The sequence below is a fragment of the Porites lutea genome, chromosome 5 (genome assembly GCF_958299795.1).
Source record: "Porites lutea chromosome 5, jaPorLute2.1, whole genome shotgun sequence".
NCBI classification, from domain to species: domain Eukaryota; kingdom Metazoa; phylum Cnidaria; class Anthozoa; order Scleractinia; family Poritidae; genus Porites; species Porites lutea.
The window spans coordinates 45,882,496-45,897,598 of NC_133205.1; the positions used below are offsets into that span (position 1 = coordinate 45,882,496).

The following is a 15,103-nucleotide window of genomic DNA, read 5'->3' on the forward strand; positions in this document are numbered from 1 at the left end:
GTGCAAAGAATGTTTGTAAAATATAGGGAAATAAGGAAAACAGGAAGGACACAAAATCGAAACAAAATGCAAGCAAAAAGTGAATAAAATGTTTGTAAATGTCCATAAACAAAGTACAGATGATGTCTTTAAAAATTAATGTACTTTATTTGAAAAAAAAAATCCTCCCAAATGCTGACATAATATATATTTTATTCATTATAATACAAGGAAGAAACGGAATGGAAACACACAGGAATCATATTAATTAATTACAATTTATATATGAGTTACATGTAAATTATCCAGTCATCTGAAATATTAACATAGTGTAAATCACGTATAAAAAAAAGAAACATCACGACATTCCTTCACTAGTCTAATTTCTTTAAGCATTTGGCACTTCTTAAGAACAACTCCCACTCAGGCTCAACAAAGGCTATAACAACATGTACAGTTATACAACTGTAAAACTTTTAACTTTACAAGGATGCATGAGAGGAGATATTGGATAATGTTTTATATTGATAGTATGATGCTGTCCATGTACATTGTTTATCCAAACTTTAATCAAGGCATTGTTTAACTATCAAAATTGATATTGAATAGTATTAATAACATCATACTGCCATTTGTGACATACCTGCATGTAGGACCATCATGACTGCAATGCTTTGTAGTGTAGTATGAACTGCGGCTGAATTGAACACGTGAGCTAATAACAAAATCAATTTAAATGTGACACTTATTTTCTCTTAGCTATATAATAGCACTGTTGTCCACAGTATCAATGATAATGGCACGCTGTAACATCACCAAGTAAGGTACACAAACACCTTCGCTACAATATTCTAGTGTATTATTGGGTTCATGTTGTACAAAGAAATTATAGTGCAATACACCTTACAATCCAAAGATAATATTGCAAGAAAGTGATCACCATTTGACACCAGGAAGAGCATAAAATCACTACTTCCAATGAAGAAAAATAATAATCAAAAGGCATAAATGCCTTGGAAGTTGTACTCAAGGTTTTAGCCAGAAGGGAGTCCAACCGTCCTATGGACGCCCGTTTTTGGAAAAATACAAGGAAAATTCTCTTTAGTTAATCTCTTGTAATTTCATGGGAAAACATGTCTTCTGGACGGCCAGTTTTCAATGTCTGGCTAAAAAGCCTGGTTGTACTGTTTAGCCTGTAAAACAGCCACCCTGATTAGGGCTTTGAAAATGACCACATGGTAGCAGGGGCCCATTTCTCGAAAGTGCCGATAACTTTGCAGGCCCAAAAAGCATGTTTGCTGTGTTTGCATTCAAGTTCAAAGTTTCAATAATTTTGAAAATGATCCAATGAAATCTTATCAGTTAAAGAAGCAAAATTGACTGGTTTGAGAGCTACATGTGGGAACTTTGTTACTAATCAACTGGTTTGATTTTAAGATTTACCTTCAGACCTGAAAAATTATCGGGTTTCGAGAAATGGGCCCCAGGTGTAATAGCTATTAAGTCAGTTTCCAATCAGGACCACTACATAATGGCTGTTTAATACAGGTTAAACAGTATATGATTGCTCATCCAACATCGTTTAAACGTACTTCGGGTCATCAAATCGTAGACGATTTGCACTCATTTGGAAGCATATTACTTCTCCTTACTATCCCAATACCATTTAGACATTATCTCTGTGTAATCAGCAAAAACTGGTCGTCTTTATTTCACTAATCCAATTAAGAAAAGCAAAATGCACAAATCAATGCCTCAAAATTTTCCAATGTGGCACCTAAGCCAGACCTAAAAACCTGTTTTAGTTAAAGAGTAATAGCTATTTTGTCAAGTTATGCAATAGACCTTGCGGCACATCGCGATTCAGAATTAAAGGTTTGCGTTGCGTGACAGTACCAGCTGCTATCATAGCAAATTCGCAGTCATTCAAATACTTGCCACTTTTAAGTAAAGATATACTTCATTTTCCCACGAAAACTATATTAAAATTACCTTTTTCCCTTTGCCATTTATACATACAGTCGACTCCCGATAACTCGAACCTTCAAGGGAAACCGAAAAAGAGGGTCTCAATGGGGTTAACCGATAGGCGTAAAACGGCCAAAACTTTAGTCGATAGCCGCAAAAATTGAAAAATTTTTAACTGTTAGCCGTAAATAGGGTAAAAAAGAGTTGATCGTAAAAGAAATTGTTACCTAGATTTGTTATTTTTAAGGAAGGTGATAAAATTCACTTATGGTTGCGTCTTTTTATTCCCCGGCTACTTTTACTCCGTACGCACGTTAGGCCAAGCTCCTTTTAGGTGTTGACCTAGACCTAGGCTCCATTTCCGCCGCTCACTCGAAGAACCAAGTTTTTTCCATAGGGAAAATCTGGCTTCTTGCTGAGGATTAATATTTGTGATTTTAAGGAGGTCGTGCCCTCGATATTCTAGTGAAACAACGCGCAGAGATGTCACTGTTTGTAAAACACGTTGCTGATAAACAACAATTCCCTGTTTTTCTCTGACGCTACGGTAGACATTGCCATGCCTAGTGCCTGTACGGCGTCTTCCCACGCCATCTCGGTCAAGGCATTTCGGTGGCATACCTGAGGAAAAAAACTCGCTCGGACCACGTGACCCGGAATGCATTAGCCGTGCGGAATAATGAGGCCTATAATACGGACAAGTCACGGTAGACAGTCGTTCTGTACAGTCCTTTCTGTATCATTAAAAACACTGGACACGGGAATTTTGTTGTTGACCGTTTTCACACTAGAGCTAGAAAATAGATCATCCGTCAGACACTAGCCTGTGTCCAGTCGCCCCCTCCCCCACAGACACCCCTTTTCCGTTTTTTCTTTTTTTTTCTGAAGGGAGGGGGCGGCTGTACACAGGCTATCTAGAACGGATAATCCATCTTCAAACTGTCCGTCAAAATTGGCGGATAAAGTCAGGCAGATTGTTCATTCAAAATTAAAACAGTTCCATTTTCAAATTAAGACGTATTACCTATCTGGCGCGAATTATCAAACGGATAACCCGTCTTACACGAATGATCTGTTTCTGGTGTGAAAACGGCTATTTCTGTAATAAATGAATTCGTGCCCCGGCCTTGAGTTGAGCGTTCGCGTGTCTGCTTTTGCTTTTAACAAAGATTATTTTTATATTGACTGTTGACATTTCTATGCGTAAAATAAGATTAGAAGTGGAATACTGTATGAAGCATGATCTATAAATGTTAAAATTTCTCAAAAGAATGGCTTATTTCATCCCGAGATGATCCTAGGACCTTTATTTTGCTTTAAAGTTAGAAAAAATACAGGTTTATTAATATTCAACTCCTTGCAACAAAAGGAATTAATTTTTAACTTTTTTGTTAACCGTAATTGAAAAAAATTAGCCGATAGCCGTAAAAGAGCCGAAATTTTAGCCGATAACCGTAAAAGCCACCACCCCATTGAGACCCTCGGATAAGCTCCGGCCGTTTGGGCCTTTGACTCGTGTGCGCCTTTACCTTTAGGTATAAAACGCGGACTACGGACTATGTGTGTAAAAACAGCTTTAGAAAGGTAAAATTGAGAGAAACAGATGGCAGACTAGCATAAAACAATAGTCTTAGTTACTTGCCTCACCCAAAATCATTCCGTCGGCTGGTCACACAATCCGATTCTCCCCAATCAATGTCAGCGTCACGTGGAGAAGGAAAGTATACTGGACGGGCAAGGAAGGTTATACCGTTACTCAAGACAACTGAAAATGAAACTCTGAATTTTGTAAAAAGGATGAGTCAAAAACAGAATTCAATTTATAGTCTCAAACCAATAAAAGCCGATATGAAATTGAGAGGCGTTGGTGTTAGTGAGAGTAATGTTCTTTTTTTAGTAAAATCCAACTAGTGGTCTATTATCAATGCTGCGTTCTGATTGGTTGAGCTACTACTAGGCTATATGTTATAGCCCATTAGTAGCGGAAAGCGCCGGCTTTGAAAACCAAACAGTGGAAGCTGAATCGCGTTTTGCTAGCTTAAGTTGTTTTGTCTCGATATTTTTGACCAACTAGTTGGATTTTACAAAAACAATTATTCCTCTCGCCCTGATGGCCTCTGAGTCAATAGCCCGGTTTTACTCAGAACCCTTCGGGCTCGAGGAATAATTGTTAAAGATGCCAAAATTTCAATTTGAAGCCTTGGGGATATGGGCAAATGAAGAACCCTGACGAGAAGGTCAATAAAGAGGCATTCTGCGATGCAAAAAAGCTGTATTTAGGAAGGAAGGGTTACTCACCGATATGTGAATAATAACCGAAATATATCCTCCAACGTTATATTCTAAGCGATACGATGATTTTTTTCCCTCCATTTATTTATTTTGCAAGCCATTTATATTGTATTACAAGATTTGAAGATGAAGATGCTATTTGTAGAATTAAATATCAGGTTACAAGAATAAATGGAGAGGGCAGGATATAGTTAAACTAATTACTTGCCCTTTGATTAAATTACAGTTTTATTTAGGTTAAAAGAGAAAAAAAGAGGAAAGTATAAACCCTATAAACTATGAAAAATATATGAGAAATATACAAAAGAGACGAAAAAAGAAAAGCACATACACACACACACACATAGAAAAATATAACATTTGAGAGTCGGTGTGGCGATGATTAATACTGAGCAAGATAATAGTTGAAAAGTGCTCTTTTAAAAAATTTTTTAGTTGTTTTTTCACGTATAGATAAAGGAATATCATTCCAATAATAGCATCCTATAACTGTTGGACAGAATTTTCTTATATTTATTCTAAAGCTAGTGGGATTTAGGTGTTGCAGGGATGCACTTCTTGTGTCATAATTATGTTGCTCAGATACCGAGGCCAGCGTGAAATTAGACGGCTTTTTATCAACAAAGTGATCATAAATCAGTTGGCAGGTATATAGCTTAACAATGTCAGGAAGCTTAATTAGGCCAAGGTTTACATAATGAGGCGTAATATGATCGCGAAGTGGAATGTACGATGATACGATGATGACATGATTTACACCTATGTGAACATGTATATCGCGTTTGTGACCCCTGTCATGGATATAAGAGACCGAGACCAGGTCTAAAAATGGGTGTAGAAAATAGCATTTGGGTCAGGGTCAGAATTTGCAGAAGCGGGCGGCACACCTCCTTCAAGAATTTCTAGCCAAGGAGTATTTATAACTTAAACTCAACGCGTTGTGCTATTTAGCGATCCTTTGATCTCATGATTTTACCTTACCTAGAACCAATTAGCACAGTTTTTACCAACGTGGTCCGTAGTCCGCATCAGTTATACCTAGCCCGTGTTTTATACCCGGTCCGCAGTCCGTGTTTATACTTACCGGTGCCGAGATCTCGGTAAAGCGATCTTGCACAGCTCATATAATGACGCTCGCCAGCGGCAAAATTTTTCTTTTCTCGTTTGTATTTTTTATTAATTGTTTTTAAGCTCAAAAACAGCGGAAAATTCCAGCAGGCAAATGCGACAGCTATACGCGTATTATATATAATGCAAATGAATCCACCAATCGGTTAGCACAAACTCCTCCGAGGTTTCGTTATCGGATCAAAACTCGGTTTCGGAGAAATACGGCTAAGTATCTAGGAACTCGGCAGGTGCAACAAGAGCAGAAAAAGCGCCTGCTTCCCTCAGGCTACTAAGTACAGTAGAACCTCGGTACAGACACCTCTATAAGACGGACACCTCTCTATTACGGACAGTTTCCAATGTCCCGACAAAATGTTCACATATTTTCTTTTAAAAAACCGTCTATCATAGACGGACTCTCTGTAATACGGACAACGGACACTAAATCTCGGCCCCAGAGAGTAAATTCGTATGAACTTAATTTATTTATTACGGACACTGCGGTGATCGAGAAAATCCCGAATCCCGATCAGGTGAATCTGCACAAGGTGAATCCCGTCTAGTCTGGCTGATGAGCTATGCAAGGTGATCTAAAGCCCAGTCGCTGTATACCAGACAACGATTTGCGAACGGTGTACAGAAGAACATAAGCGACTTTTTGAAAGCTTCATTTAACTACAGATAGCATTAAGATCTTTTCTATTACATTTTGTACTCTAGCTACTGTTTACTGCATTTGCAAAATAGCGAAAGACGCTTTCAGCGTTGTGCTGTATGTTACAACGTCTTAAATGCAGCATTGCATTGTAGCTAGGTGAGATGTACAATGTTGTATACTACTGAAAGACGAGAGTCTTTGTTACTGTGAATTTATAACTTTAAATGCAGTTTGAAGACGAGTGTGAGTCTGCTTTTAGCTACCGACAATTCTCTTATACGAACACTTCGCTCTAGAAAAGAGACGTCTTTGGTCTATGTTTTGGACTTGCTGCTTGGGGCCAAGCAGCAAAGACACATCTCAACAAAATTCTATTGCTACAAAAAAGAGCTCTTCGGAAAATAAACTTGTCGGATAGACGCGATCACGCAATACCTCTCTTCATTGACGCCAACGTTTTACCCTTATATTATCAGACTATATCAAATCCTATTTATGCATAATGTCCATAACAATATGGTGCCTTCTGCCATTTTAAATCTATTTCAAAAAACAAGTAGCTGCCACTACTACAATACAAGAGCATCGGCTTCAGGAAATTTTTATGTTAACAGTTCCGATCTAGAATTATGTAAACTGTCTTTCTCTCGCTTTGGGGCTAAGCTGTGGGATGAGATACCCTGTAACTTCCGACAACTCCCCAAGAATAAGGTCAAAAAAACACTCCGCAAATTACTTTTTGATATTCTGAATTCAGAAGATAACCATACTGATACGCCAACCTTAATTAAAAAGGTAAAATTAGCCAGAAATGTCGAAAAATGAATTCTTGCTTATTAGTTTCTACTTTTACAATTTATTTGTTTAATTCTTTTTCCTTTAGTTTGTTATCTAGTCCCCATCCATATTACGATTGTTATTTCATTTATTTGTATTTAACTGTAAACTTTCCTTAGTTAATAGCCTTAGTCTTTATTTCTTATATTTTGCGCGCATTGTCCCGCCTCGAATAGCCTTGCTAGCTGCGGGAAATACTTTTGTAATTTTATTTGTTTATTAATAAAGTTTTTGTTGTTTTTGTTAGCGCTTTTGGCTTTAACCGGGCATAGCATTCCTATCATTTGGAAATTACTGCCCCGGAGGAAGGTCACCTTAGTTCATTCAGTCACAATTTGTGAACATGAAACAAAATATTGTGCACAGTCAGAGAGCTCAGAACACAATCTGAAGCACTGTTGTTTTAATCTTTGATGTTTGCCAGCTTTCATAACCAGTCTAAGAAAGATTTCTCAGAAAAGCGAGTCACATGGTTTTACTCAAATCTCGAGTTGTTGTTTTGTGGGAAAATTTTCGGAGTGTCTTCTGTTTTTCTAATCGCTTTATATCTTACCTAGCCGACTGGATGTAGGCCCCGTTCACACTTAGGGGCTAGATCGATCTCAGATCGATCTGGCCTTTATACGAGCTGAATGTGAACTTTCGCACTTTTATGAGATCGATCTAGGATCGATCCAACCTGGATCGCTTCAGGAAGTAGTCTGAGATCGGTCAAAGATGGATCTACATTGTTCCGTGCTGGGTAAGAACGCAAACACGTCCTGAAAGCAATCCAATTTCGTAGCCTTCCCTCATTGAGAGTCACGTAAGCCACGCACGTGAGGAGTGCTGGTTTTGCAAGTTGCAAAAAAATGTCTGCTAAAAAGGAGAACAGTGGAGACAAGAGCTCTTATCGCTGCTTGGGGTAACCGTCGGATTCACGATAAAATAGGCAAAAGCCACCGAAACGCAGACCTTTATGCGGACATTGCAAAAGCTGTAAAGAAACAGGGGCTTTCCTGAACGTGACTGGAAGCTGAGTGAGTGCTTAAAAAAGTCCACGAAACATCTAAAAGCTGTGACTATCAAACTCGGATTTTCGTCTCTTTTTCTCAACTAAGTGGCCACAAATCGACGGCAATGATGAAGAACTTTCTAGAATTTTTGGAGTTGAGCTTCTGGTCACTCAAACCAACGGCAAAAGCGGTGAAAATGCTTGTCAAATAATAGAACCTGAGTCGTTGAAAAGTCTGAGAAATCTGCCGTAAGTTTTCTGACATTCACCTGGAAAAAGACCACAAATTGGTCTGTGTCGGGAAAAATCCAATTTGTATGAAGTGTCCTCCGTTTTTGACGTTTGTTTATTTTGAAAACAAGTAATTGTAAAGTAGTAGCGAAAAATCATGCACTTTTGTTATAACCGAACAATCTGGTTGAGGCAGGAAACGTTTTCTTGCGATAACGAGACAAATTATACAAGAAGACATAAATTTGTAAGTCACAAAAACAACTGCTGCCGGGTCCCCTCAAGAGGCGTTAATGACCAGGCAGTATATGTAAGGCTTCTTCCATTGTTCGTAAATGAATCTAACGAAGGATGACAGTTGTCTCTGCTAAAAACAACAAGTTTTTTGGATTTCGCCTGCCGGGCAAACATAAACATATTTTCAACGAATCCAAACCATATTCCTGTCCATGCCTCTACGAACATTTGAGCAGTTAAGATTGTTTTACCTTTGTTTCTGCTTAGCTTCCATTGTTTGTTAACAAACAAATAAGCAAATTTTCACTGTCCGTTTTGCAAAAAAAATTTCTTTCAAATTAGACTATTATGGCTTGTTTGTAACCAGCCAATAGAAGCGTTTGTTTTTCTGTGCCGCACGTTACGAGAATTAAATTAACCATCAACAAGCAAGCGTTTTTCTTGGCTATGTGGTGAACTTGGGAAATTTGGAGCGCACTCAAGAAGCAAAGTTGCTCAAGGCCTAACTGTTACGCTTCTTGAGTGCTCTCCAAACTTCACGCGGTCCATAACTAAATATACGCTCGCTAAACATGAACCGATTCTTATTTTAAAAAAAATTATTCCTGTGAAAAGTCAAGAAATGCCCAAAAAAGAGCCGAGTGGTGTCACACAAGTGACACAACCCATCTCACCCGAAGCCAGAGGGTAAACAAACTGCTTAGTCCTCCCTAGGTAGGAATAAATTGTCTTACCATAAGGCGTCAGTGTGAACAGGTCCTCATGCGATCTCAGACCCGATCTAGATCGATCTCATTTTAAGCGATCTCAGTATGAAAGGGGCCTAAGTTTGTTTTTAAGAAGTCGTTTTGGAAGTGGTGAAAGTCGACCAAGAATGCATAATTTTGCAAATATACCAGTAACCTCACATACCCATAGGGGAGTAAACAGAAAACATTTTCATGTAATTGCAGTCTATAGAACTTTATTTTTAACATGTCTCGCATGATTCGCATGGCTCGCTTGCTCGCAGATTGTCCGACCCATATTTGCTTGCCACAGCGTGCTGGCTGTGCCAAGCTAATGAGTCCTAACAAGGACGAAACAGCTGTCTATGTCTATGGTAGTGTGTGCTTCAGTGCATAATTTGGTCTGCATTTTTAATTAAATAAGCGTAATTTACAAAGTCTAGCATAAATTATTGGCATAATTTTAGAAATATACCAGCACTGCTAGTATTATGTTACTTTTTGCGAACACAATCTACCAAAGCCTAGTCAAGCAAGGCCAAGCTTACCCCCCGTCCCTCCACGTTTAGATTCATCTATGCATTCCTGCATGCGTAATGAGCAGTGACTGATTCATACGCGAGGTAGTTATGAAATCTGTACTACCTCATTTTTCTTGAATTTGATGCATATATATTTAAGGCTATTTCTCCATTGAAACATTTTTCAAGCTGGTCGAATACAGAGAAGTTGTTTAAAAAAAAATTACTGCTCATTAGGCATGCAGGAATGCAGATCCGAGTTCCTAAAACTCTCGCTTTCATATCGAGGCTGAGTACAAACCCAGTGCAAATCAGTCATGTTAAAATTACTTGAGAATAGCCTTAACCTTGCTTTGAAACAGAAACTGGAGTCAAATTTGTGTTTGGTCTATTTGATACTGGTTGCGGCAAAGAGAAACGGATTCAATTTTCAAATAATCGATTCATAAATGGAATATATGAGGGTACGCCTGACCTGGCGTGACTGTAAACCTTTGGATCACTTTTGTAACCCTGTCTTCAAGGTTAATTAAACTTTACTTTTCATGCAAGATAGCTTCTCTATGAATCGTATTAAATCTTTATTTTTATTCATCATACAGGGAGATCTGCAATTTTTCGCAGCGGTGTTGCTTGGGCTCAGAACAGGAATAAGAGAAAAAGTGCCCATAAAGATGAGATTCTTTGGTCGCTATCTTTGGCTGTTGTCACTATCCACAATTTTAACTTTGTGGCTTTTCTATATGCGTTGGACGCATATGTGGCAAATGAATGCTACTAAACTAAGGTGAGCAAAACCTTACACATTTTTAAATTTTCAATTTCCACTTCTTTACGTTTTATACGATTGATAAGCGGCTTAGACACTTTTTGAGCAAAACATTTTTTACATGATTTTACTCAATCATCCTCCTCTGAGAGAGTAAAAATTCCTCCATCAGGGGAGGACGTGTTTTCTTTCACCGTATTGTGACGAAAGAAATTTTTAAAAGCGGCAACATGAGCGAAAGGTGTTAGCCTGTCTGTACCTCTTAAACTAGCTTAAGGAAGTAGATTTTACTGCGAAAGATTAGGCGACTAGTGCTAGCGTTAGCCGCCAGCGATCTGTCCTATCACCGTGTACGCCAACACCGCTGTTATTAACAAATAGGTAGCATAAGCAACCACGGCAGCGATGGCAGCGAGAATGTAACTTCAAACGGGAATTCGCGCTGTTTTATACTTTATCGCTTTTACTCCTCCTTGTTTAATTTGTTAGCGATTTTTCTAGACTGGCATTTCAAAGGACTTCGTTCTCCATAAAACGGAAAATGCAAACGTTTCACGTCGTCATCGCAGAATGACGTCAAAGGTGTGATGTACTTTTACGTTGTTGTTTTGCATCAAAACTTACTGCCTTTTAGATGTTCTTGTTTCCGTCGCCGTCGTCATCGTTTAAGCTCCTTAACAGGTTTCTCAAGAACCTCCCGAAAGTCAGACCTGTTAAGACATCATATAACCTAAACTCAGTTTACTTCCTTACCTGATTCAAATTCGGGCGTGAACAACACAACGACAAACACATGGTTTAGACAATCTTGTAATCATAATCCCATTCTTTCGGCCTAGGGCTAAAAAGGTAGGTCATTTTCGGATCTGAAACGACGGCCATGAGCTACTTTCTTTCTTATCGATTACTTCCACAGGAATATAAATTATCTTCATCCTACGTCAAGATGTGTTCCTTACAATCACATTATGTTCCTTAAGACACATAAAACTGGTGGATCAACTATCGTCAACATCCTCTTTCGATATGGAGACAGCAGGAATCTCACATTTGCTCTTGGGCCTCTTCCTCGAGGAGGTAATCATCTAGGCTGGCCACAAAGATTCCGCTTATCTAGCACCCTTCCTTTCTACAGACCGCTTAACATTTTGTGCAGCCATACAGTATTTAACAAAAAACCCATGAACTGGCTTTTTCCGCGAGAAATTAGCAAGTACGTAACAATTATTAGAAATCCGGTGGATAATTTTGAGTCTCTCTTCAACTATTTCCAGTTGGGAAAAGATTTAGGACTAGGAGACGATCCTGTGGTTTCACTGGAAAAATTTCTAAAAAGTCCGTCATCATTTCACGGTAAGGTAAAAAGAGGTATCCACGCAAGAAACCCAATGATGTTTGATTTGGGTTTTAGCCAAAAATATTTCCAAAATTATACAGCTGTTACCAAATACATTACCTTTCTAAACAAAGAGTTTGATTTGGTTATGATTATGGAATACTTTGACGAATCATTAATATTGTTGAAGCGGCTGTTGTGTTGGGAAATAGATGATATTTTGTACGTGAAGGTAAACGAACGACTAGACAAGGAAAAGGCTTCTAATCTAAGTAACAGAGTAAAGGAAAATATAAAACGGTGGAATAAGGCAGACGTTCTGTTATTTACTTATTTCAATGCAACATTTTGGAGAAAAATAGAAATGGAAGGCTCAGAGTTTTACGAAGACCTGTCTGCTTTCCGTAAAAGGAGATTGAAGCTTCAGCAAATGTGTTTTGAGAATGGATCTTGGGCAGTGCAGCGGATTTTTGGGAGGAAAGAAGTGAAGGGTTATTCCACTAGAAATGATTTAAATTCAAGTCTTAAATTTTTGTGCAATCGCTGGATCAAAACAGAAAACAGTTACCTAGATGAGCTGCGTAAAAAGCATCAGGAAGAACTGGAATCAGATTTGGAGAAACAGACCAGGATTGATGACTCTACTAATTGGAACGTGTCAAAAGATTTGCAGTATGTACCCGTAGAAAGTTAATACATGGTAATTAGTTGGGATAGGTAGGAAGCATGTGACGTCAGTGAAAAGGATTTGTTAGTTACTTCTTTATCAAGGGTGTTAGTGCGCATGCTCACCCTTGAATCTACAAGCTTAGATGACCCAATTAAATGGTAATTTACTACATGTACAGTGGAACCTCTATTCAGGGGACACCCTTGGGATCAAGGCAAGTGTCCCCTGAATAAAGGTGTCCCCTGAATGGAAGTTGGACTGGGATTTGTTAATAATTAACCAAAAAATAAAATATGTTTCTTTTAGTCTGCCTCAGAATCATGCTGTAGTCATTATTTATGTGGCTTAAGGTGATTTAGGCAAACTTAGATTTCAAGCCGATTTGGTCAGCGGTCTCCTCCTCAAGCGTACTTGATCTGTGGGATGACCGCAGGGGCCTTTTTAAGTCAAACCGGACAAAATGTTAAAAATGTCAACGGAAGGGGGTCAACAGAATAAGTTCATACTAACATCATAGATAGGTCTGGTGGAGTAATGGACAAATATACCAAACATAGGTTCTTCACTGCTCTTTTATTAGAGATACGAGCATCACTTTATTCGACCCCCTCAGACGCCATTTTCATAAGCAAATTTTGACCATTTTCTGAAAGTCACAGAACCATCAAAATTTAACGAGCGAAGTTTATATTTTTATGCGATACAACACATCACAGAACTACTTTCTAAAACCATAAGACCTGTTAATTAGCCACGGACAAGACTAAAAGTTTCTTATTTTATCTGACCTAAGCTCAGTGTTTGCAAACGAGCAAAAAATCGGGAATTTTTGAATTGATCTACAGCGCACAACAAAAACGACAGAACAACTCTAACAGCCAAATTGCAGTCTACTATCATCCAATTAACCAAAACACTAATAATCATTTTGGGCCATTGAAACAGGAAGAAATTAGAAAACTCACATTTGTTATAGTTTCCAAGCTTTTTCTTGCAAACAGGCCGATCCCTTCGTGTTTTTTTTAAAGTCCTCTTCGTGAATTTTCTTTCATATTTAGCTGTAAAGTATGTTCAGCAGCTGGAGGAGATATCAAAAAGCTCGAAATACTGCCTAGGTTACATTTTGAAACTTTTAGTTAAACTTAGCTTGTTTTGTGTTGTCATCTATTTTATCCTATCCTATCCTATCCTATCTATTTTTTGGCGGGGGGGGGGGGGGGGGGGGGGCGTAGCGATGGCGTGCGGTGAACAGGTGACCAATTGGTATTACTTTATTCAGTCTTCATTTGCTCTTCATTCACTTCATTTTGAGTTCTCCCATATAAGTCTTCTTTTGACTCTTTATTGTATCATCTTTTTTTGCGTCAGTCTTCAATCACCGTCCATGTCCGAAGGGCCACTCATCTTCTGTCCATGATTTCATGATGCACTTTTCATAATCCGGAAGGCTTCGCCTGAAGGGTACCTCTTTCAAGCATCAGGTGTAACAAAGGGTAGGAAAATCACAAGTTGCAGTATGTGAAGGGAGAGGAAAATCTTTCTTTAAGTATTGTAAAGGGCCTTTTATTAAAATGCTTCGAAGAAACGCGCCTTATGGCAATATCATTTACATGTTAATTCAGTTAAAGGTTACTCGAAAATGACCGGAAGACCTCCTTTCTTACCGATTTATTCCCACGAAGCAGATATATGAAAAGGGTACAACTTGTCAATGGAAGATACACGAAAGGGGTACTTTTTGTCAAAAATAGTACATTTAAGGGTAAGGGACTGGACCTCGGGACGAAGCCTCTCCGAACAATGCTTTATTGAGTAGCCTCTCCCCCCCACCCCTGCGCCTTTTCCCTAGGGCTTTCCACAAGATGCAAGCAACTTTTTGCATAATTTCTGAGCAATTTCTCTTACTAGTTTTCTCCCAATTACGAGATATCTGAGCAGCTTTTATTGTTTAAATTGGCCTTGCTTCCATATTGCACAGGGTTTTAGTAGACAATTTATGAATTTCCTATGAAAAAGGAGCCAGATCCTCTCCCCTTGGGGGCAGATGATGGGCGCAAGATGCAGCCGGGCTGCTAGGTCATAGGTTTTTTTGAACAAAATTCAAAATGGCGCACGTCGATTCACACTTGACTGACTCGAGTGTCTGAGGTGAAGAAGGTCATTCAACAATTTCGATGGCTCAAACTATAATTTTTAAAAGATTATTAAAATATTGATGTGTACTTTTTACTCATACATTTTTTGGTTTTAATTGTGGCTTATGGGCTCCTGATGGCGGACAGAGTTATCTAGCAACGCTAATTACGCTGCGAAATTGCACAAAATTACGTTTTTATTCTCTACCAGGAGCAATATATATATAAATCGGGGTAGTAGACCGTAACTGGATACCTTTTTCAGGGATGGGGTTGATTTCATCGAAATATATATCATAGCCATTAAATGTACTATTTTTAGCACATTTTGTGCCATCTCGTGTGAGTCGCGCGCTCATTTTTTTGCAACAGCACCGGAAAAAGGATTAACAAACGAAATGGCGTTGGAAATTACCTCCGTAGCAGATGAAGGAAGGAACCCAGAGGCTGTAAAGTTCCAGGTGTACGACTTCTATCAATGATCAATATGACGGAAAAGGTACCAACTCGAGTTAACACTATGACCCCTTTTACAAATTTTGAACGGCCAAAATCTTGCATGTATCCGCCTTTTCATCACATGCGACCCGCGGAACCGTGAAGTTTTTTGAGCTGCAAATAGTATTGCAATCTGTAAG

At 38.7% G+C, this 15,103-nt stretch overlaps 1 protein-coding gene across 1 annotated transcript; it reads left to right on the plus strand.

Moving 5' to 3' along the window:
- Positions 1–11,251: 11,251 nt before the first annotated feature.
- LOC140938773 (galactosylceramide sulfotransferase-like) lies at positions 11,252–12,546 on the plus strand. The gene has a single exon (XM_073388302.1). It carries the CDS (start codon positions 11,293–11,295, stop codon positions 12,352–12,354), a length of 1,062 nt encoding a protein of 353 aa, XP_073244403.1. The 5' UTR covers positions 11,252–11,292; the 3' UTR covers positions 12,355–12,546.
- Positions 12,547–15,103: the final 2,557 nt, after the last annotated feature.